The sequence below is a fragment of the Dermacentor variabilis genome, chromosome 4 (assembly GCF_050947875.1).
Source record: "Dermacentor variabilis isolate Ectoservices chromosome 4, ASM5094787v1, whole genome shotgun sequence".
NCBI classification, from domain to species: domain Eukaryota; kingdom Metazoa; phylum Arthropoda; class Arachnida; order Ixodida; family Ixodidae; genus Dermacentor; species Dermacentor variabilis.
In genome coordinates, this window is record NC_134571.1 from 5,276,217 (window position 1) to 5,300,937 (window position 24,721).

General features: G+C 44.7%; 1 protein-coding gene across 1 annotated transcript in view; it reads left to right on the forward strand.

Annotated features, from left to right (window-relative positions):
- The window catches only part of LOC142578603 (sorting nexin-25-like), an 89,505-nt gene that overhangs the window by 45,905 nt on the left and 18,879 nt on the right, over positions 1–24,721 (forward strand). The window contains exons 15-19 of the mRNA XM_075688003.1: positions 578–709; positions 9,846–9,980; positions 10,068–10,181; positions 20,051–20,187; positions 22,736–22,804. Of these exons, the coding sequence (XP_075544118.1) occupies positions 578–709; positions 9,846–9,980; positions 10,068–10,181; positions 20,051–20,187; positions 22,736–22,804 (587 nt within the window). The remainder of the gene's footprint in view (positions 1–577; positions 710–9,845; positions 9,981–10,067; positions 10,182–20,050; positions 20,188–22,735; positions 22,805–24,721) is intronic.

Below are 24,721 nucleotides of genomic sequence, written 5' to 3' on the forward strand. Positions count from 1 at the left end.
TATGTATGTATGTATGTATGTATGTATGTATGTATGTATGTATGCATGCATGCATGCAATGTATGAACAAGGTTTATTTAGGTGCAGTCCCACCCTGACTGGTCTTTTGGCCGAAAGCATGCTTCTACCTTAATAGGTGTTTGGCAGCAGCCTTGATCTCCCTCTCATGGCCACGGCGGCGGATCCTTTTCTGCTGTCGTTTGGTTAGACAAGTGGTCCCAGAGGCCTTGAAATCATCTCTGTAGGACTCCCTGTCAAGACGAGAAACCCCACAAGTAGCCAAGCCCCAAGCCAGGGGGCATCCTTACCCATTAGAAAAACCAGTGGGTTTCTTGTGGTACTGGAATTTGAACCTCCTGCATGCAAGGTGGATGCTCTGCCACTGGGCCACCACTGTGGTAGGCCTACACTGATGGAATTTTCAGTGTATGTACAGTATTATGTTCAGAAGTTATCATCACGGTACCTATGTGGTGACAGTAAGGTGAGGCATCTACAGCGACTAATTACTCGTGAGTCAGCGGATGCAGTCACTGTGTCAGGGCTTCATGTAGACGCTGTATGCACACTTTTGCAGATGGTGCGAGTCCTGGAGAAAGAGATGCAAGAGATGCATGCCAAGTGTGACCTGCTTATTGACCAGCTGCAACGAGCGTATGACTGGATACAGGGCTTGGAAAAGTGGATTGTCACCATACACAGCTCTCAGGTTGATGCTTAACTCCTATATCTGTTTAAATGGTAAAAGTTCACTTGCAAATGTAACCACAAATGTGACCCTATGAGGCTCACATTTTTTCACCGAATGTGATCCCCCAGGGTCAACTTTTTTGTTGCATATTTAAAATCTTCAGATTAACCAAGCTCGAAAAAAATTTTCTGGAATGTTTTAGTGACCATAAAGCGACAAAAAATATTTTCAGTGGGTAAACATGCGTTCTTTATTTATTAATACAGGTGGGCTATTTATTGATACAGACGCAAGAACGCTCTATGGTTGGTGCCGGTCTGAAAAACCGAACGAGTTGGAAGCTTGCTTTAATCTTTCATGCCTTCACCAACAAGGGGCAATCAGTTTTCACGAGTCTCAAGAAAAGAAACATAGGCATGGCATTGTATATACCAGCGCCCACCAACGAACAGATGTAACTGCACCTCTGTGAGCAATAAACGAGCAAACATCTAGCGGTGACCCTCTGTGAGATTAAAAGCCAAACGGACATAGGTTTTAAGGAGTGTAACGAATAGAAACAGCTGGCAAGACGAAACCAAAACTAGCCACCACGTGCTGGCACATGTTCATATGCTCGCTGAAACACTAGCAGGAAGAAGCCATGGATTGAAAAGCAAGAGACTATGGAGTGGAAAAAAAAGAAAAAAGAAATCGACACAGTGTGGCAGCACTTGCTGGACCACAAAAGGTTGAAAAATTGCCACGTTTTTCAAACATAGAGACCATTTGGGACTTCTTTTCGGTGCAGTATATTTACTCCATTGACCTTCAAAAGATTAATATACATTTCTTAGCACATTTTGCAAAAGGTGGTTTTACTGATAAGCTTAAATGAACCTAACACGCAAAGGCATCACTCACTTTCTGTGCTACTTTCAAGTTGCATCTGGAGCATTCCATCTGTTGGGTTGACATTAACTGAAAGTAATATATGCTGAAGACCGAGAATGCCACTCCTGGAGATATGTGGCTTATTGAGTCTTTCTATAGGTCAAGTTGCATGTGCTGACATCCAAGAAAAAATCATTTATTCTCTACATAAGGTACATATTTCCTGCTTGTGCTACAAGTAGTGCACTCATTGTCATTGCCTGCAAGCTGTAGGCAAGTTGGTCAAGTTTGTGGGTGCATTTTTGCGTTCACCTTTTGTGCAGTTGTCACAAAGTTCAATTTACATACGACCTTGAGTCCGCAACACTGTCAGTCTAGGCTGTGCTGTGCAGATACCGTTCGTAGCTTTATGCCTGCTTGTGAGTTTGGGCCGATCCATCCAGTGTACCTACAAACTTGGCAAATGTTTTGGTTAGCTGCCAGCAGATCGCCGCAAACTCTAACTCCACTTCGAGCGTTCACTCGTTAGACCAGCTGGCGCGCCTGATCTTGCATCGCATCCGCTCAATCTCTGGTGCAGTTGTGTAATACAGTTAGGAACAAATCAAGAGCGAGCTTCCTGCTAGCTGTGTACCACCCCCACAGGCTAGGCCTAACTGGCGCTGTCGCGTCACCAGTTGGAGACTAAAGTTGGAGTTTGGTGTCTAGTTAATGAAACTCTTCACAGGGACCATATGGCACTTGGAAAGTGGCAAAACCACCCCAACAATGAAAGTGAAGTCACAGGCGACGGCATAAATGGCGTAAGCTTTGTTTGCAGCTACCATGCATGTTTTTAACATTGTGCACAAGGATGAGCCTGAAAAAATTGAGCGAGGCATCATACAGCATCCGAAATTTCAGTTCTTGTTTCTATCGAGTAGGTGGTGGTGCCACGTGGATGGACGAATAATTGTGCAGGCACGAAAAATCTGTCAATTACTTAGCTTCACAGAGCACATTGTGGCAGTTGAAAATAAGCGGGGATGCTGGTTATCCGTGTTTCTTCTTCCGTGGCCAAGAAAATCGCTAGAAGCTTGCACACTGTGGCGTCAGGACAAGATATGTATATGTAAACTAGTAGCGAAGCTTTCGTAGAAGCCCACATGTCTAGAAAATAGCGACATGTGTCAAATATTACCATCTGTGTGTCGCAGGGGCAACTTCTGCCTAGAAAGAAATTTCGGGAAAAGTATGGCGTCAAACTTGGAAGTGGAAGCTATGTCTTACATTGCTTGGGGCGTATGTTGAAATTGCTTTTAGTTTTGGAATTTTGACCTCTACATGAACAGTTATTTGTCTTCTCTGAGCTTGCAGCTCACATAAGCTTACTTGCCAGCGTGTCTTTAAATTATAGTGGCCTGTGTCTTAAAGGGACATTAAAGGCAAATGCTAAGTCAAGCAAAAGTTATAGATTAGTGCTCGAGAATCTCTAAGGCATCAATATTATTGTGAACAGGGCCTTAATAATCGAGAAATTCAGGTAAATGCAGGGCATTATAGACTCCCCCGGGACATTCAAGCACTTGCCCGGTGACGAAAGCACTCCTCAGTTAAATTCTGTCACTAGTGCTCAACTACTTGTTGCAAAAAAACATCCTTGTGTTGTATTATAACATGAAATAAAATGCTACTTGACCACTTCTATTTCATTTTTAGAAAAAAAGAACCCAATGAAAGTGTTGACAATGATGTGGGCAGTTGAAATGTTTTGTTTGTGCTCGACTCTATGCCACCCACGCTTTTGTGTTTCAGCACTTTCCTGATCGCGTAGTGCTGCACTGGTTTTGCTGGGTTGCGAAACTCACACAAACTGCAAGTAGCAGAGAATTCAACTTCCATGTGATGTCGCGGAGTGCCCAAATAGTCCACGCCCCTTGACCAAAAAGCAGCTGCAGCGGCGAGTCCATCGCTCTGTCTTGACTCAATACCGCCGTCTGTTGGGCGCCGTTTTACTCGCCGATGGCAGGCAGCAAGGGGTGGTGATGGTATATGCAATGTCACCACTCTCTCGGTTGGTGGAAGATTTGAATTTCAAAAAAGACATTCGGACCCTTCAGATCCAATTTTCTCGTAAACTAAGTCTTTTCTTGGCACGAAACAAGCGTTATGAGGTTTCTGGGATGGTATTTAAACAGTCTACATCAACCTAGTATTTGCTTTTGGTGTCCCTTTAAGGTGAACATAAGTAGGGTGTTAGTGATGGCAATTTCTTATGTACGTTTCTCAAGAATGTGGGAAAATACAGTAAAAATTAATTACAGTGCCAGAGATGTTTCAAAAGCCACTTCACTTTTATTCACCACACCCAATATACATGATAGAATTGAGAAATTATGTTTCAATAAATAAAAAGTAGTATGGCCAACACAAAGTCACAGTATAGCAATACATGCAAAACCTACTTACAGAATCTGAAAAGCACTCACAATTCTTTGCAGCATGATTTATTCATGTCCAACAGTTATCAGACAAGACAGCATTGCATCATGTTATCATTTAAAAAGCATTTAAACCTACCCATCTTGCTGCCTGTGGTGGGCTCTAAGCTTGTGTTTTGGAGAGGGAACAAGCAATGCAACGTTTCTTCATGTAGTGCTCTCCGAATTCGTCAGCATGTTGCCACAGCCCACCGGATGCACTAGCATGACGATGCTTGATAATGAATAGTATGCACTCATCTTTTGCCAAGAAATGTCGTACGCTAGCTTAAGGCTTGTACAAACACGTGAAGAAATGCAAGAACTAGGACCAAATCAGCACATTCAAGTGAGCAACACCATTCTGCACAACGTAAATGCTGTACAGTGTGTTATCCCTCAATATGACGACGAGCATTCCTTAGACATTTCCCACGAGGCGGCCTTTCATCAGCGCGCGTCCAGACAGTGATAAGGCCCAACATAAGACTGCCACACAAACAAAGGAGCTCACTTTGAAGCAGTTTGGGGCGCGAACTGCCGCCCTCCATGGAGGTGGTAATTACCACAAAGACTCCTCTAGCTGAACCTAACCCTGACAAGCTGAGCTAATTGATGAAAGGGGCCAACCTTGAAGGCTACCGTGAGAACTGCGTAGACCTCGGTTTCCCAGATAGCACGCGGTTGCGACGTAGGCGGGGTTGAGGGTGCAACATAGGAGGCGGAGCTGGCAAATGATGTGACGTCATGGGAGGGATTTTGCCGATTCGGCGATTGTGAATGGCTGAGATATAGTCATCAGATTCCCTAGTCTAGTCTCCTAGGGAAGACGACGGTTTTAATAGCGGAGACCTTTGGTGCAGTGGGGGCTGCTGACGTGTCCTGATGTGAACTTCGACATTTAGTATGCTCCTACATGGTGTGTGCTTCCATATCTGGAGCTAGTGTAAATAATGTAAAATAAACCCTTTTTCCTTCATTCCCACTACCGGATGTGCTCATCAATGTGCCTGGAGGGTCTCTGGCCTAAATGCTACCCTGAGCCGCCACAAGAGGCTTGCAAGAACTTTTGCGACCGACATAGATCCGCCTTGCGCCAGCTGGGAGGTAGGCATAAGCAGCCAGACGCCAGCACAGACTCGGGTAGAAACATGAAGAAGGATAGGCAGGGAAGAACCACGGCCTTTATTCGACTTCTTAATTTATTCTCTTCAGCACCAATCAGGCGACAACACCATGATGGTTTCATCCACAAGGTACACAACAGCTTAGCAATCTACTAAAGTTGGCGAATACCTATTCAACAGAGATAATACTAATTTGAGGAGATGCTGCTAGAGACCACTGTACAACATAACTTCCCCCTTGATGAAGGAGTTTCCTGGTTATACGTTGTTTAAGGAGACTGATAAATGCATCTTTATATGCATGATAGCTCATGTGATCCAAGAAATTGCTGGCGGAAGGGTGGGTCGGAGTGAGTCTGTTCAAATTAATAATTGGCGCTAACACTCAGGAGTTCCGAGTTACCCTACATTGAAATGCACATGGTTATGATGAAACCACAGTGCCAGATTTGAATTAACTGGGAGTTCGAATTATCCCTGTGGCTGCCTTTAATACTAAAGCTTCGATCTTTGTGCTCCCACATAGGCTAGGCTAAGGGAACATTAAAAAACTTGACTGATAGTGGGGTGGGTATTTGTTGGTGCACTGTCATGACTGCGGTTGCGAACTGTGTGTTGTACAAGACTGGAGATAAAGACACATGGGAGATCATGGAAGTTAGTTTGATTGCAAAAGCTGGCACTGATTGTCAGTGCTGTATCGACAGGACCGCACGTGCAATTGTTTTGGCTTGTCTTGCTTCCATGGCTCGTTTGTCTTATTTAGATCAAAACAGATCACCCCAACTAGCCCAAAAGTCAATTCTCCTTTCTTTGTGCTGGTTTCATCTACCTTTGACTTTTCATTTAATTTGAACATACTGAATGGTTCCTACAAGAAAACATATGTTGGCTATAGAAGGAAAACTTATTTTGTGTGCCGTCAACCCTGCCCTTCTGACGCGGAAAACTAGATGCTACCGTTCCCGGAGTACAAACTGCATTGTCGTCGAAAAATTCAGGTCCTCGAATTTCATCAGCAAATCTAATCAAAGTTTTTGTGGATGGCTTTTGTACCCTTGCGCTTGTGGACACTGGTGCTGCCATATCAGTGATAGATGCCGCTTGCTTAAGAAGGTTACCATGACATTGAAGGGATTGGCCCTCTGTACCCCCAGCGCTCACCATATTGAGCCGGCAGCCTCCTGCACAGCCTGTGTCGCTCAAGATGTTGTGTATCCCACTGAGTTTCTTGTGCTACCGGCCTGTTCACATGATGTCATCCTCGGTTGGGATTTTCTCTCTCGCCATCATGCTGTTATTGACTGTGCTCGTGCTGAGGGGGTGTTCTCTGCATTGTGTTCCGCGTCGTCTGAACCTATGTTAGAAAAGTTTGCCTACCATTAAAAGCCTATCAAAGTACAGTGGGCGCTGTTCGCATAAAGCCCACGGTTATTTATTTATTTATTTATTTATTTATTTATTTATTTATTTATTTATTTATATGTGGCCACATTTGGTTTCTGTGAAACCAGGGTGTCTACCAACTGGGAAAACCGGGAATTCTCAGGGCTTCTGTATAGTCTGAAAATACTCAGGGAAAGCTCGGGGAATTTGTGCTTCTATCAGGGAAAATTAGCTGTCATTTTATTGAAAGCAGACGAATGCTGGCTCGAGTAAAAGAGAGGAATCATAACGAGTTGTCTTTGACGCCGTTTCTTCGGGGCTTCGACACAAGTTGTTTTGGATTTACATTTGATATTGACCACACCGTTGCACACTGCACAAAAGCTGTTACAGAACAGAGCTCCCCTTAAAAGCTTCATTGTGAAACTGCTGTTTCTTTTTTTTAAGCAAAAAATATTTGTTTACTTTCGTCTAAATAATTTAAACAATTTATTGCTCTGTTCTGTTGCCTTCTCCTGTGTGAATCATGCGCCAAGTAAGGATTTTCCTCGATGAAAGAATACTCGGGGTGTCTACCAAGGGGGAAAACCGGGAATTCTCAGGGATTTTGAATAGTCTGGGAAAAACTCGGGGAAAACTCGCGGAATTTGTGCTTCAATCGGGAAAAATTAGCTGTCATTTTATTGAAAAGGAATGAAAGTCGCGCTAATGCTGGCTCGATTAACTGAAAGGAATCATAACGAATAGTCTTTGACGCCGTGTCGTCGGCTGGAAGAGTTAGCAGTGCACACTCAACGACCGATTTTCCAGACGCCCGATTTTTGGGACACGCCCGATAATGCGGACGGCTTCGCGGCACCATAGCGTCGATGCATAAGAACGTCTGAAATTTCGGACGCAAGAACGCTTCGCCGTCCGATATTTCGGGCTTTTTGCCACGACCTCAGGTCCGAAACTGCATTAATCAAAGCCAACACCGCCGTTTTAATTATCTCGCCTCGAACCGGCGCTCTCGCATGCAGATCCGCTGGCAGCCGTAGCCACCACCGCGGAAACGCGAGGCTTAGATGCTTCGACGTTCGCTTTAAGGTTCATGCCGTTAAGTGCCGTGTTTTTCATTGAAAGAATTGGCCGCTGCCAGCAATGGCACCGACTCCGCCTCTAATTATCGCGATTGGCTTCGAAGCTTGGAAAGCACGGCGCGTTGCATAATGCCGGTTCCCGAAAGGCAGCTTCGCCTTAGCACAGAAATGTAACGCGGTGAAGCATGCGTGAAGTATTGCGGTGAAGCTTGGCAAGCGTGGGAAGGTGCAGTTGTCACGGGACACTGTACATATTCTCTAATTATACACGCGCGCACCTGCCGTCTCCTGTCACAGTACGAGCACCGATATGCCTGCTAAGTGTACTGGTAAGCATTCAGAGATTCTTCGGACGTTCGTGTGGCGATTTGAGTCCTTAGGGGCAGTAAAAGACATGCATTCATTTTTTCGGACTGCCCGATTTTTCGAAAGTTTTAGCGGCCCCTAGGGAGGCCGAAAAATTGGACATTCACTGTACAACTGATCAAGAAGATGCTTCAAAGAGTCCGTAGTGCGGGCGCATGGTAGAACGAGGACGAGAACAGAAAGGACAGTTGCACTGAGGAATGATAGGGAATTGAACTGTGCCGCCTCTTCTTCGAAGGAGCCTGAGCTCAAAAAGGAAAGTGTTGGCTACCGAGGTGCAGCTGACCCCATCCAAACCAAGATAAGCTCTTTAAAGCAGTGAAATGCAACACTGAGGCATTGTGCATGCACTGAGAGTATGTCGGGACAGTTGAGGTTGACTTTCCAGCTGCTGGCAGAATCTCACTTGTGACGAAGTTCGGGCCTAATACCAATGAACTTGCTATCAGTTGATAGAAATAGCTCATTTCCGAAAATATTTGCGTCTGTAGTATCTCTTTTTATTTGTATTTTAGAATGTTCAACTCGATTTGCAGTGGGCTTTACCATTATTTTTCGAATATGTTTTATTCACTGTGCATTTTAGTACCCCTCTCTTCAGTTTTCTATTTTGAATAAAATAAACATTACTCCTTGCTATCAAAACTGGATTAAGTTGTTTTTTATTTTTTAACATGCTTACTAGCGAGTGACAGCATAGGGCGACTTGGTGTCAGCCTGTCTTGCCATAAAGTTCTGCGTGACAAAGGGAATTTTGCAAAGGCACTCAGGGAAAACCTGGGAAACTTGGGGAATTTGAAAATGTCAACTTGGTGGACACTCTGGAAGCCCTTATGGGTCTCCTTTGTAGCTTTATCCTACAGTCAGGTACTTGACAATTTTCCCCTTTCACAAACTTTCCTCCATCTTGCAGGCATCTTCAACACTTATTTGCCATAACTTAACAGTATTCTGCGAAGTCAAACAAATAACCCCTATTCTTCATCTGCCTGTATTTCACTCATGTTGAGCTCTACCAAATTGCTCCAAAACGGACAGTTCATGATCCAAACCTGCTCCAAAGTGCCAAATTTGCTGCTCTCAGAGCTGCTTCAGAACTCTCTTAGTTGCTTCCATCCCTGTAGGGACTTTTTGTTTTGACAACTACTACTCTTGTGGCACATCAAATTCAAGCTGAACAAGAGTAATAACACTGGCAGTGGCAAGAAGTGAATGGAAAGCTCAAAGCAGGTGCAGATTTGTGTGGCTTGCCTTTGTTTATGCAATTGTGGCACATGCTGAACTGAATGCAAGTTTTTGTAACTGGCACATGCAGTAGATTAGAATACAAATGCATCTTTTATTGCGATAGCAATTGTGTGGACAGTCCAGGCACATGTTTGCCATTGGTCCAAGGGCGATAACACCGTCGCTGTGTGCCATATGCTGCATGTGCGAGTGAAAGCTTGCCAAACAGAGACTCCGATCGTGACTCAATCTTGCGCGCATAAGGGAGGGAAGTTTGGAGGAGGCGAGCCATCTGGCAGCAACTCTGTGTGCGCGGTCGCGGCGGACTGTATCGTGAAAGCAATCAGCATTAGGGGCAGAGTCTAGGTGCGCCGATGGGTCATACCTTTGCGCGCCGCACTTGCTCACACCAGTGTTTTGACAGCAAGTGTCCGCGCTCGTAGGGTGTGATGTGTTCATGTTTGCCTGTGCATGCTGACACCATGCTTGTTAATTTAGTTAGTAAGCGAATGTTTACAAATTTAAACGCACAATAAAACTACTTTCCTTACTTTGTTTAGGTGTCAAACAATTTGCTATCGCAATCGATACTTCGCCTTCTGGGCGAAACTGACTTTTTGTTTCTTTCTTTTAGATTGTCAAGGACTGTTCTCCTAAGCCAGTACCATATTTTAACATATTGGTGAGCACACCGGATAATAATCAGTCTGGCTGGGTAGTTACCAAGACCATTGGCGACTTCCACTGCCTCCGCCAAAGGCTCCTGCTGGCAAGTACAGGCACTTGCTTTTTCTTGTCTCACCAAAGGAAATAACCTCAGTTAGGTTGTGTTGTAATGAAAAATTTATCACGACAGATGTGCCCTGACCTCAAGCAAGTAAGCTTGCCATCTGCTAGCAAACCTCGCTTCCGCAGCTATGACCAAGCGTTTTTGGACAAGACACAGCCAACCTTGCAGCGGTTCCTTGATGTAAGAGTTCTGCAATATTGCTGTGACGCTCTTAGTGCAGATAGAAGCACTTAAAAAAGTTTAGCATATATTTTTCTGGAGTCCTGAGAGAACTAAGTGATGCACACAGTTTTATGCAGCTGGAAGGGATGGCGTCCACGTTACTGGTGATGTGTGGTAAAAGGTTCAAGCATATGGGCTAAGTAGGGGCTAAGTGAAAATTATTGGATGCACGTTTTCTGCCTCATAAGAAGTGTTACATGAAATACTTCGTAAGTTCACCCGATGTCCTGGGAGAACCGAATATGACAGCAACATTATATTTAGAGAGGGTGGAAGGCATGTTATAGGTGATGTAATGTACAGCAAAAGTTTAAAGTTTGTGGTGCTTTGGAGATAATTACTAAAACTAAATGTTTGTTTTTATATGAAGCACATACTTCGTTTGCCGAGTATTCTGGGAGAACTATACATGGCACCAATATTCAATTTGCATGGGAAGAAATGTTGTGGGTGATGTATAATGAAAATTTATACTGTGTAGGTTATACTGGGTAAGCCGTTAAAGAAGATGCAAGCATTTAGGAGCATTGCATGCATTTTTGTGAACTGTGTAACATTTTCCCAGTGTCCTGGAAGAACTGAACATAGCACATAGATTTTAGTTTATATTTGGAAGGTATAAATGGCATCTAACCATTGATGTGCAGCAAAAGTTTAAAGAGTGTCAATGAATCGCAGTCTTTGCGAAATATATTACTTATACCAGTGCTCAAAAGCATTATACAGCTGTTATGCGCTGTATTTTCCAGTGCCCTGCGAGAACAGAATTTGGCATCGAGTTCACAATTGTGGAAAATCGGTGGCATGTTGTGGCAGTGTGTGGCCACAGTATAAAATTCATGGATTAATTATAGGGTCTTCAGTAAATCAATTATACAGGTGATCCTAGGCTTTGTAACAGCACCTTACGAGCAATCTAGTAAGTTTTTCCATTGTCCTGGGAGGCCTACACTTGGAATTGAGTTCATGGTTGGGAAAAAAGGGCTATGTTGCGGCTGATGTGTGAACAAAGTTTAACCCTGTAAGCAGGTTCCACCTGGCCTAGCTCCTACTTAGGTGCTACAGGTACTGTCTAGCTTCCTACTACACACACACATCTTGGTGCTACCAATGTCAGATGCACACTGGTGCCTGGGTGTAAACACGACTACACACAGTGATAACAAGCCAAACGCTTTATTGAGTATGCATAACAAGATGCGCTAGCTTCTGGCACGTTTTATAAACGGGCAGGAAGCAGGCTAGCTAGAAGCGGGAATATTCACTTGTGCTTAGCGCTGCAGTCCCCGGTGTTCATCGTCGCTTGGTGTTCTCGGTTGGGGTTCTTGGAAAACGGAAATTCCAGCTTCTTCCACTCAAGCAGCCATTCCATTCCAGCTTCTTCCACTCTTGCAGTCGTTTCCTCCGGCACCCTTTAGACTGAAGCTGTATGACTCATATCCCACGGTTGCTTCGTCTCTGTCGACAGAATAGTCACCACAATGACAGAAAACCATTCCATCAATTGAAGCACAAAATGCCTATGTTCACTGGAATTACACATGCAAGACCCACCCCAGTACTGTATTCGTTTCAATAAAGAAAAGCATCAGACAAGCATCAAAACCACATAATAAATAAGGCGCGTTCAAATGAAGCGGCAACTGTAGCATACGAAGCAGGGAGTGACATCACTGTGCTTTCATATATAAAAGAAGAACCCGTCTAGCAACTAATTTCATTTGTGTTGTGATAGCGCTATAGGAACGCCATTCGTAGTTAGGACTCCCGAAGAGCCGCGTGAATACGATGAGTGATGAAGGGAACAGCAACGTCAGTATGCACAACGGTGTCATGTTCATGTAATTGTCTTGCTGTCAAGCATTTCATGCAGTGCATTGCTTAATAATTTAAGGCTATGTGACATCGGTCTATTGGATCAAGTGATACCACAGCTTCGCTGACCAACCACCTTCACAGCGGGGATTGGAGCCCAATTTTTACAGCGAAGCTGTTAGCCTCTAGTTGGTTGGCATTTTTTGTATCCACATTCCTCAGCAAAAATGTAGGCTGATCCCAGTGGCAATGCAGAGCCAGGAGGCAGTGGCTTGTACCCCCATAAAGCAGAGGCTTCAAGCAGTCGGAAAGTGGAGCGAACAATGCATACATTCTTTGGAATCACACATACAACCTACAGAGAAGGTCATATGTTTCAATAAAGAACAAGATGGGGTGGGGCTTAGTGCCTGACGAATTGACGAGATGTCCGAGTGTGGTTGTTTGGCAGTGACCGAAGTGGCACTTGAATGAGTTGAGCTGCAGGCCAATGGTGCAAAAAATAGAATGAAAAGATAAAAGGAATTCATGATGGGTTGCAAAAGTTGGAGAGAATACGATGTCATCCAAGTAGCACTAACAGATGGACCATTGCAAGCCACGCAAGAGCATGTCCATCATCCGCTCAAAGGTCGATGGGCATTGCACAAGCCAAAAGGCTGAGCCAATATAGTCTTATCAGGTGCGACGAATGCGGTCTTCTCATGGTCCATTTCAGCCATGGCAATTTGCCATTATCCAGAGCGAAGGTATGTCAATTGAAAAGTAAGTGGCACCGTGGAGACAATCCAAAGCATCATCAATGCATGAAAGTGGATAGACATCTTTTTCTGTGATCATGTTTAAATGACGATAGTCCATGCAGAATCGTCAGCTGTTATCCTTCTTCTTGACGAGGACATCAGTAGAAGCCCATGGGCTGGAAGAGTATTCAATAATCCCTTTGGCAAGCACTTTGTCAACTTTGCTCTGGATAACTTGTCACTCAGAGGACGACACCCGGCATGGGTGTTGGCGAACAGGTGCCGCATCCCTGGTTTTTATGCGATGCTTCACAACCGTAGTTTGACCCAAAGAGCAATCGTTCAGGTCGAAAATGTCGGAGTAGGACTCGAGGTCACGGAGCTCTGTGGCTTGTTGGATTGAGAGGTCTGGCACAATCATCTTTGCAAAGTTGTTGGGCAGGGTAGATGCAGAAGACGTAGAACGAACACTGGTCGAAAACGCCGCGAGGGATAGAGCGGAAATATGGCACTTGCGGGAGGGTGACAACGGGACAAAAGACATGTCTCAAGGAAGTACTTGAGGGCACTGTCTGAAATTTAGGATGGGTAGACATGCATGATTCCCTACTACAGAAACGATGGTGTGTGGGAAGGAGACATGGTGGGAAAGCAGGATTAAAGTCGCGGGAGTAACGACATCGTCTTGATCAGGTACAGGTAGGCAGGCTAAGACAGTGATGCAGGTTGCTGCTGAGGTGAGAGATCAATAAAATCCGCAGAACAATGGTTGAGTTGGGGCTTGAGTGGAAAGGTCAATGGGAAGAGGCAGGTTAAGTTATACAACACTGGCTGAACAGTCAATCAGAGCAGAATGGGTGGTCAAAAAGTCAAGTCTCAGGATCACATTGTGAAGGCACTGTCCGAGCACACCAAACAAAATGGACGTGTGGTAGCCGGTGACACTGACACATGCAGTACACATTCCAAGCACAGCCGGAGTTCCATGGTCGGAGATCTCGGGCAGTCGAATCAGAGCAGGAAGTACTTCAAGTGCATCCTAAGCACTACACTCATAATGGAAATTTGTGCACCAGTGTCAATGAGTGCCGTAACCAGCAAACCATCCACGTCCAGAAGGTTCCCATCAGTAGGCAAGGTCAGCAGATGAATTTCAGTCTGAGGTGCTAGAGCAGCATCGCCTCCAGCAGCTGCCCCAGTTAGCTGTCCCCAGCTCCGACAGTAAGTTGGGGACAGGGAGCGACACAGCTGGGGTGAACGGGAGCGGCGACTGTGTGGTTATGGTGAGCAGCTAGTCACAGTGGCTCAAGTGTTGTGAGGTGCAACTCCGAACTGGGTGGACGGTGCAGGCGGGCGAGAATTCAGTGGGGAGCGACGGTAGGTGGGAAAGCTTGGTCGAGAGTGGACTGGCCAGGAACTTCGGCAGTGGCGAGAGATGTGGCCCACACATACACAATTAGAGCAGATGGGTCTATCATCATGGGTGCGCCATTCTGCCAGGTTGCGATAGCTCGGATAGGGATCATACTGGCTCCGGTGAACAGGGACAGAGGCAGTGGACGAAACAAAGTCAGGACAGTTAGTGGAGCAGATGGACGGCAGACCCACACTGGCATGTTCTTGGCGAATAACTTATTCGGTGAGGGACACGAGTGGCCGGGAATGGTCAAAACACTGCGTCCCTGATTTGGCAGGACATGCTGTTTCAATTTCTTGCTGGATGATATGTGCAATGTTATTGGAGGAGGTGGGCTCACACGGAAGACAAAAATCTTCGCACGTCGATGAAGCAACGATGTTGGGTAGACGTGTGAACTGCTTAGCTATGCAGCGGCTCTTTGGGTCTTCAAAGCAGTGATATTCGTTAATTATGTCATAGACTGTTGTTATGCTCTTGTAAACAAGAAGGTTAAATGCGTTGTTTAAGATGCCTTTTAAAACGTGCCTGACTTTGTCTGCCTCTGCCGTATTATTATCCACCTTGCAGCATTGAGCAAGGACGTTCTGGATGTATGCCATGTAACGAAATATCTTGATAGGCTTGTCTGTAATGTCAAGAAAGCTAAATCCCTCACCTTAGAACTGTTTTTCTCGGCCAAGACCCATAAACAAGAAATTCCTTTTCGTGCTATAGTGTCAGAGAAAGGGACGTGGCAGGTCTGTGTCGCTAGTTACCTACAGAACTGCCTAGCTTCACTAGTTTTTTCAGACCCCTTTTGCCTACGTAATTCTCAGGCACTAGTTCAGTATTTGAGAGAGGAAAATCCTGGTGATTGTACAGCTTTTAGTATGGATATCGAAGACCTGTATTATTCCTTGCCGCATGACTGGTTGCTAAATTCCGTAAATGAGTGCATTAAAGAACAAATGCAAGAGTCTGCTTTTAGTGACAGATGCGGTGTTTCCACGGGAGCTTTTCTAGAAATTCTTTCAATGTACTTGAAATCGAGGCTGATTGGGTGGAGAGATGGCGCTTTTCTGCAGAAATCAGGCATTTGTATTGGCTCAAAGGTTGCCCCCATTCTTAGCAACATTTACCTGAGTAAGGTTGACAACTGCTTAGAGAAAGCCTTAGGTGATAGCGTTATCAAGATATTTCGTTGCGTTGATGATTACCTGACTTTCTGCAAGAGGGAAGAATTCGATTCCGCTGCTACCTCAGTAAGTGAGCAATTTAAGCTTTATGGGGGAGGATTAAAGTTTACCAAGGAATTTCCTCAGCGACACGTAATTCAGTTTCTTGACATTTCCTTGATCTTCGAACAAAATCATGTTTGTTGGCAGTACTCCCCAAGATCTTCGAGGCCGTTGCTAAACTTTCAATCCAAGCATTCTAAATTAGTAAAAAACGGAATTGCCATGTCGTGCCTTAAGTCTTCCCTCACCAGATCCTGCATGCACAAAATGAGCGCCAGTTTTAATGCACAGGTCCGGCGCCTATTAGAAGCAGGTTATCCTAGTGTAGCGGTGGCCACTGTGGCTGAGCACCTAAAGAAGTCGGTTTCGAGAGGGACGGATGTGATTACAGAAAGCAGTAATAGCAAAAAAGGAGTAGTGGCTATTCCGTATATTCATTCAGTGTCGCACAGGCTTAAAAAAGTTGCCAGTAGATATGATGTTAATGTTGCTTTCACTGCTCCCAATAAGCTAGGTAAGATATGCGCTGCCGTACAGAATAAACAGGAGCGGGTAAAAGGCAAAACACAAACAGCTATTTGTCCAGTAAAGCACAATAAGAACAACAGTTTTACTGACTGTCGTATGGGTGTGGTGTATAAAATTCCCCTTAGCTGTGGCCAGTTCTACGTAGGGCAAACGGGACGGTGTATCAAGCAGAGGCTAATGGAACATAAAAGGTCGTTAACCGGTGGATCGCCTTCTAATCTTTCGCTACATTGCCGAGATTGTAACTGCACGCCAGAGTTAGATGAATGCGCGATATTGTACAGGCATAAGAATGAAGATATGAGTCTTATGGTAGAGGCATGGCATATCTATAATGGTGGAAGTGCGTGCGTGAGTCAGCCTTCGATTACTTTACATAAGGAAGAGATTTAGTGCCTTAACAGTTATCTCTCACATAGACCGGCATGTGTACCCGATTGACACATGGTGTTACCATTCCTGTGCATGCGCAGATGAGTTTTGTGTCTTCTTTCTTTTTTCGCCTCAGTGCTCCCTTCAGTTGATAGTCGGCGTTCGTGTTGTCCACTTCTCTACTCTTGTGTCCTGTCTGCACGCCTCCTTTCTATTTTGCATAATGAATCCTTACCAACTAGCTCAGCTTTCTGTCGTTCTAAGTTTACAGTCGAACCCACTTATAATGAACCGGTTTTAACAATATGTTGGTTATAACAATGAGAAGCTGCTGCACTGTCAACTTTTGTACGTGTTCCATGGTGAAATAACCCACTTACTACAATTCCCCGATTTCGCATTGTCAGTTATAACTATAAAATCTGGCTGCTGGTTATCTGAGCTGAAAGGCAGTGAAATGTGAAATCTTTCAAAAGAAAAAAATGAAAACGAAAAATTTGAGCTGCTGCAAGATGGGCCGCTGCTCCAACAGCCCCCGCGCACTAGTTTTCCAGCCATCTCCATGCGCCTCCCTCCCGTTGCCCTTCCACCCCTCCAAACACGAATGGGCTGCGCCCATAGCTTTAAGCCGCCCCACCCTCCGAAACATGAATCGACCGCGTCAACTGTGCTGCTCACAGGTTGCTCGCATGTTGCTCGCTGGCTCCTCATTCAGCACAGTTCTGCAAACAGCTTAATCACTCGTGTTCGTCTTTGTTGGTTGTGTTGAAATTGCTCCTGGCCACACGGTTTCTCAGCCTCGTTTGACCAACAGTTGGTTTGACTCACCGCCAAAACGGAAGATGGCTGATCTGCTCGCTAATAATCGCCAATGCACGACGTTGCCGGTGAAAAGAAAATGCACGGCTATGGATTTGGAAACTAAGTGCTTCCAACCGATGAGGCGATCGTCGCGAACGTGCTTGTATCAGATAGTGACGGTGACAACGGCAGCGATGATGCGGTAGGGCAGGCTGCCTCAACGTTGTCCTCACAGGCAGATGATTCAGTCCCTCCGGTGCTTCCTTTTTGCGAGGAACCTTCCGCTGCACTACATGGAGCACTTGGATGCCTTGGAGGATGTAGGCAACTTTCGCGTAATGCATGCAAGGCTGACGGACATAGGGTTTTCTCGTGCAAGCCAGTGAGAAGTGCGCGGTGAGATGCTTGTGGCGATCTCACCTCAGCGTTTCTTCTGGATTTCTTAAGCTGACAGGCTGCTGTGGCAGCCTTTTCGCAATTTTTAAAAGGCCCCTTTTGGGGCCACCAAAGCGATGCCTCGGCGGTGCTCACATATTGCGTGCCACCTGTGACCCCTCTTTGCAGTTGTTATGGCAGTGCCATTCTTTAATGCCGACAGCCACGGCATGTGACACGCGATCGAAGCTTCCAGGAAGCAGTTAAATGAGTGAACACAATCAGCAGCTGGATGGAGGAAGGTGCTGGGGAGGGCCACTGACCTCCCTGCTATCATAGTTTTCTCTCATCAGCTCTGCCATCCCTCTATTTTGATTTTTTCATGCAACCCGGTTATAACAATTATTGGTTATAACGATGGAATTTTCATGGCACTTGAATATTGTTATAAGTTGGTTCGACTGTATTTACATATAGCTTTCAAGCCTTTCAGGGTCAATTTTTTTCGCCATATGCGACTGCCCAAGGTCAATCTTTTTTTATTGCAGATTTAAATTCTTCAGAGGGACCTATATTGAAAAAGAACATCACCGTAATTTTTTCTCGGGGGACCATAAATTGAGAAAGAAATATTTTGCGTTGGTATATACGTACTGTTTATTCATGAATAACAACAATGAAAAAGAAAACAAACTTGTAAGAATTAAATATTTAATGCATTGTTATATACATAGTTCAAGGCTTAGAAAATGCGCACACGAGAATATTTCACAAGTCTCAAATCTTCCTGCTCTTAGACTAATATTTACGTCCATAACATAATCGAACTGCATAGGTGAGCGCACTCAATAAAACTGTATGGTTGTGTGCCTGTCAGAAAAGCAAAACATGTAACAAACTTCCACTAATCTTTCATCTTATTGCCAACCAGAGGGAATTGGTTTTTGCGAGTCTCCAAAAAGAAAAAAAAGGACAGCGGCATCCTTCGCATATGCGCGCCCCTGTGAGCAATAAATGAGTGCGTAACAGGCAGTCACCCTTTGAGTGATTATTAATGAGATAGCCATCAGTTTTGTGAGCACAAGAAGCTGAAATTGCCCGCAGAACAAAACCCAAACTAACTGCCACCCACGCGCGCACGCCAGTGTGCGAGCGGTAGTATATAGACGTGCCGGAGCGAACAAACCCTGCAATGAAAACCAAGTGAGGGAGGCGTGAGAAAGAAGTTCCCTGTATTTCTGCATAGTGGCAGCACATTCCAGGAAAGAAAAGGTTAGGAAATTAACGAATTTTTTAAACGTACAGAGGCCACCGTAAATATGCGTCATCGACCATTTTAGACTTGTTCGCGCCACCGCATATTTACGTCATTGACCCTGAAAGGGCTGAGCCAACATGCGTAGACAAGCGATATCCAAAACCTCTTCGTCGTCTTCAAGGCTACCATCCATGTCCTCTTCATCCAACATTACAGACTGTGACAATATATTCATCCAGTGCCCTAAAATCACCCTGTGATTCACTGAACTTCATGTGAATGCCGTCCATAAAATGCATGTGCAGTATATGCCACCGTCTTGTCGGCACTTCATTCCACAAATGGAGTGAAAATTCCTTCAAGCATGAAGGACGGAAAAACAAGTGCTGCCCTCATCTGGAACATTGCTAAATGGACTTAATACCTGGAAACATACTCAAAAAGTGGTGCTTCCAATGTAAATAACTGCCGAACACGAGCACGCATGCGTGTCGGGCGCTCTCCAACATCTAATTGGAACAGCTATCTTCATGTGTTGGATGGGACCCAACACGAGCGCAAAGGATGAAAGCGTGTTGGTTAATTGTTTCCTGTACAGAAAATTATTTATCAAAGTGTTTAAATTTAAAAGTATTATGCAGCTGCCATAGGCTATGTTTCTTTGTGAACTAAATGGGCCACCACGTATATGTTTTGAGAGACTGCAAGTAGTGTTGAGGGTCAAAGCAGAGTGTCTACGTTGGCAGTGAAGCTTACCTCCTGGCAGCATGGCAACTCCCATTTCAGTTTCTTCTATTCTCGCTAATAATGGTTCAACTCGAAAAGTTCTGGCGAAACGCTCCATAGAGAGCACTTCACAACTTACCGTGTATAACCAAAATTTCCAATGGGGCCTGGTTTAATTATAGTCAGCTGAAATTCTTAAACCAACTGCTCGAAGTAAACAGCTTCACTAGACATTAGTCATGATTCTGCGCGGCTGGACAAGTGGACTGTAATTTCTTTTTCATCAATGTAAAGTGTCTTTCCTCAAAGTGCTAATATGTGGTGTTCCTCTTTGTGCGGGCCATTCCACTGCACCCTGCAATTCTGGGCTCAGTGGCCAAGGTACAAGAAAATTTATCTTTAGGTTGAAGTTCATGCTCCAAGAACTATTGCGGCTGGCTGTGCATGGTGCCAAATCAAAGATTCTGTAATATGAAAGGCCCCCAGTGAAGTCTTTCCACAAGCACGTTCACATTTCTAATATGGTTTGGATGTTGCGCAGTGTGTGATCTGGAAAGGCTGATACTTTTCAGTATGTGATGAAAGAGGAACGCCTTAGCCGAAGTGAGGCACTGTACGGCTTTCTCAGCCAGAGCCCGGATCCCCTGAAGGAGGAGCTGCCCATAGCCAAAAAGAACCTTTCATTTCCTCTGCTGCAATTCTTTCGCAAGTGAGTGACACACTTTCTGTAGCTTTGAGTTAGTGCATGTTCATGCTAGTCCAACAATATTGGAATCTACATTCAAGGGGCACCTGCCACAGAAAAGCACTGACTTCAATACATCCATAGCAGACAATGCTACAGGAACTTGAGCAACATTTTTCATCGCCTGCACTTGCAACAAGAACAAAATGCATCACAGTTGGTATGCAGAACATGTGAGAATGACTGGTGACTCGACGTCACATTAACTTGATATGTGCAGTCTAAATATATGAGCGTAGTATTAGTTAAAAGACTGCAGATCTTAGCCTATTCAACATGCCTAGTGAGGCAAATCATGTGACCATACTGCTTCCACTACTCTCTGTGACCAACGCATACTGTGCCACATATAGGCCTGATGCGCTGGTGTTTTGAACACACCATGTTGCGATCTGGTGGCAACTGACGGCATTGGCTGGGTGGCACAGCCCTTGTTATATTTGGGTGTTTAGTCAGTCTTTTGCTTTGTTTGTGTGTTTAGGCTTCATTTCTTACTCTGTTTGGGTGTTCAGCCGTCATATTAAATTATGGAGTTTTACATGCCAAAACCGCAATTTGATTATGAGGCACACCGTAGTTGGAAACTCCGGAAATTTGGACCACCTGGGGTTCTTTAATGGGCACCTAAATCTAAGTACGCAAGTGTTTTCGCATTTCGCCTCCATCGAAATGCGGGCACCGTGGCTGGGATTTGATCCCGCAATCTCGTGCTTAGCAGCCCAATACCATAGCCACTAAGCAACTGCAGCGGGTTGTTCAGCCACCAGAAAAAGCAACTACATTTGCTGGGAGTAGCCTCGGTCACATCTCATAGAGATTGTGCCTTGTTCTTCACTTTACCATCCAAAAATCTGGAGAAAAAATGCAGTCAAGCCTCTAAAACTGCAGCCGTTTTCTTTTATTGAAAAATTTGCCATGCACTGCAGTTTACAGGACTTAAGGAAATTTCAAATGGTGAAGTGGCACAGGTAATTAAATGAAAGTTCATAGAGCAGTAGAAAGTGCTGCAGGACAAATTGCTGAGAGGACACTCGAAATGAAATTGGCTGACCTGGTACAGACAGCTAGTTATGCATGAAGTTAGGAAAATGTAGGTAAAAAGTGTTTAGACATCCGTTGTCACATTATACGTTGCGATAAACAAATGACTGACAACCAAAACAACTGCGGCGACATCATTCTCTCTATATAAGCAATATTCCTGTGTATTAACGCAAAGCCTACAGGAACTAAATCTGGCTATTTACTGATGGTGACTACCGGGAAATGTGCGCTTGCCACATAACTGTGTTTGTGGCAAATCCGCAGGACAAGGGTAATTGGAGATCACAGGGAGAGGCCTTCGTCCTGGCAGTGCACATGATGATGATGATGATGATGATGATGATGATGATGATAATGATGATGTGTTGCCGGCAGTCCAACGGCAGCCAGCATCGTCACATACCAGAACCAGTCAGACTCGGTCACAGTGCTAACGGTTGCAGCTTAATTGTTCTTTTATTAGTTTGATCATTGTTCAGGGCCCACGGTTCTGAGTTCATGCATGTTAAGCGAACACACACCCTGCAACAGTCTGCCAATGTAGTATAACATTGTGTGACTTGAGCGATGCATACTCAAAAGCGGCATCACAGCAAAACTACTGCGACTTCTTGTACACAATGTACGCATTTGGCACGGCACTTTGCTTCGTTCACAATGGAAGGCATGCTACGAAGCCTCCCTTGCACAAGATTCTCCAAAATTGCCACTGCAGTGCAGTTCAGACAAGCATGTATACCACGGTGCCTTGCATTTACCAGGAGGGCTTTGCATTTTGTACTACTCAATAAGTGCGGCATGGAGGGTGCTGTTGATCAGCGTTTTCAGTGCCACCTGGATGTCGCATCACACCTGTTGGAAGCAAAACGTTATACTATAGGTATATGCACTGCAATTATAATACATGAAGAAATTATTTCCTAGGAGGTATCACTTATCCAAACCAATTTACAACAATATTTGCAGAGTAATAGACTTGTAGACTGCATTATTTCCATGGCTTCTGCAGTGTTGTCTGTATGAAACAGATTGTAATGTGACATTCTTCCTTTTGCATTGCCACTGTATATCTCCTTTCAATTCACTCATCACTTGATTTCATAAAATTTTTCATAATAAATGTCTATTGTCTAGAATACAAAGTATACATTTAAAGGCAGAAACTGGGCAACACCAGGCACGTTGAACCTGTTGTGACAGCAGGAACTTCTTTCAACTTGTTTAAATATCGCCATCGTTTTGTGACTATGCTTTTGGCACCACAGAGGGTAGGTGCTTTGTGGTTTCGGGGGCTGAGCTCATAGTACGGAGTCCTTTAACTGTCACTGATTGTAACAATGGCATTTTTGCGCGCGCGCACACGCACACACACACACACACACATGTATGTATGTGTATGTACATATATATATGAGTATGAGGCACTTGTTCTGCCATTTATCTAAAAAATCATTCTACCATTTCACAGCTTGTCTGGTCCTATCCTCCAGGACAGCAACGAAGAAGATGATGACCTTTACCTTTATGATAAGGACCTGTAAGTAATGATTGGTGCAAGTCATCTCCTGTATCCACCTGTATGTATTAATTAGGCAGTAATATGTGCAATGACTGTTCAACAATGGCCCTTTGTCTTTTGTTGTAAGTACATTTTAAATATGTTACTTAAATGCACGTCCAAGGAATGCCAAACTGCCCGCAAGTAGTTTTTCTTTGTGAACGGTACCGCGAAATATATTTTGCGCTTTGGATTCCAAAAGACAGTTCATGGAGCGGGTGATATGCATGGCTTTATGGGAGCTGCTCATAATTTCTCTTCAGGCTATGCGCATCCACACTCTTGTCAGCCGCCAGATAGTAAGCTTAGTGAGCCTCAGGGCCGTGTCAGCCGTAATCTAGCACACATGCTCAGCCTGCAAAGGGTGCCGAACGCTGCACAACAAGAAACATATTATTGCCCTAAGTTCACAGAAACTGGTTTATGTCTCCAACGACACCCAATACAACACAACACTCAGTTCCTGGGTGGCATGGGAAGCATGGAGGCTCCTTCACCTAGGGTGAAAATGCAGCAAGGACACTACTAGCACATTGCTGCGGGAGGATGGCTCCCCACAACACACCGTTAGGGAGAGGTGCCTTCGGTGCTATGCTGCATACTCTCGTGATGGCCTACTCGCGAAAGCTAGGGCCTCCCATGAGTGCAGCTCAGTATAGTATGACCACATGGAAGCACTAGGCATCGCTCTTCGGCTTAGTGGTTAAAAAGGGAGCAAGAAAAGGTACACTCTCACTGTATGTTCAAGGCACCACAGACATGCTCAAGTCCGAGCAATCCCCAAACATACAGGCTGGTGGACGAGGAGAAAAATATGTACATACCCTGTGCTGTTCTGGAGAGGTCTTCCTTGCTCTCGCTTTGCTGATCGTGCTCATACCGCCACAGCTGGCAGCGCGAGCGCTATTGCTGCAAGCTGATCTGTACAAAAAGCCACTTTTGACATCTGTTACAAATGGAAAAGGAGAGGCGTAGGGATGACAGAATAGGCAAATGTGTGCGCAGAGCTGCCAGGCTCGCACTGCTCACACTTCTGTTCATGCTTCACGATTGATGTCGGCTATTGGCCAATAGCAGCCGTGTTTGGGAATCTGCTGTATGACGAAATATAGCTGCCGCCGGCAGCCTTGAAATGGGTGAGGAAAAGGCTTCTGTTGAAAAGAGAATGTTTGTGAGAAAGGCAACTTTGCACTTCGGCTGTGAGCCTCATGCACCGCGCACAAGTGCAAAACTTGGCTGAGATGTTCACAGTAGCATGTCCCATTGATGGAATGTGTTTTTTCACCAAGCTTTAAGGGTAGTTCAGGACCTCTTTAAGGCTGGAAAAGAGGATTGAGTATGCTAGTTGCTCCAATAGCATGCTACTAATGCCTATAGTAAATTAAATGTTGGGATGCAGCAGACTTCCTTAAAGCTGCCATCAATTTCACATTCAGTGAAGGAAGCGCACCAACAGGAATTCTGACATTGGCAACTGCACACTACAGCAGCATACTGCATTGTATTTTTACTGCAAGAATCAATGGGAAAGTATTGCTGTGATATTCAAAGTTACTTGAAAGTGAACGCCTGGAGGTTGACATCATGATTATAAGAATCAATCTTATTCCTGACACTATTAAACTGGGGAATGAATTACCAAATGATGCGATACAAAAAAATACTGTGAGTGATTTTGAGGCTGGTCTTGATAAGTATTTCGCTCAAACTGTATAGCTTATTTATTCGTTGCGCGTAACTGTGTTTTTTCTACAAATGTTCTGTGTGTTACAAATGTTCTCCAATGTTTGTTCTATGTGCAATTCAATTACTGACTCTCCCTGTAATGACCCTCAAGTGAGGGTTAACAGTATGACTAAATAAATAAATAAAAATAAAAGATAAATAAATTGGCAA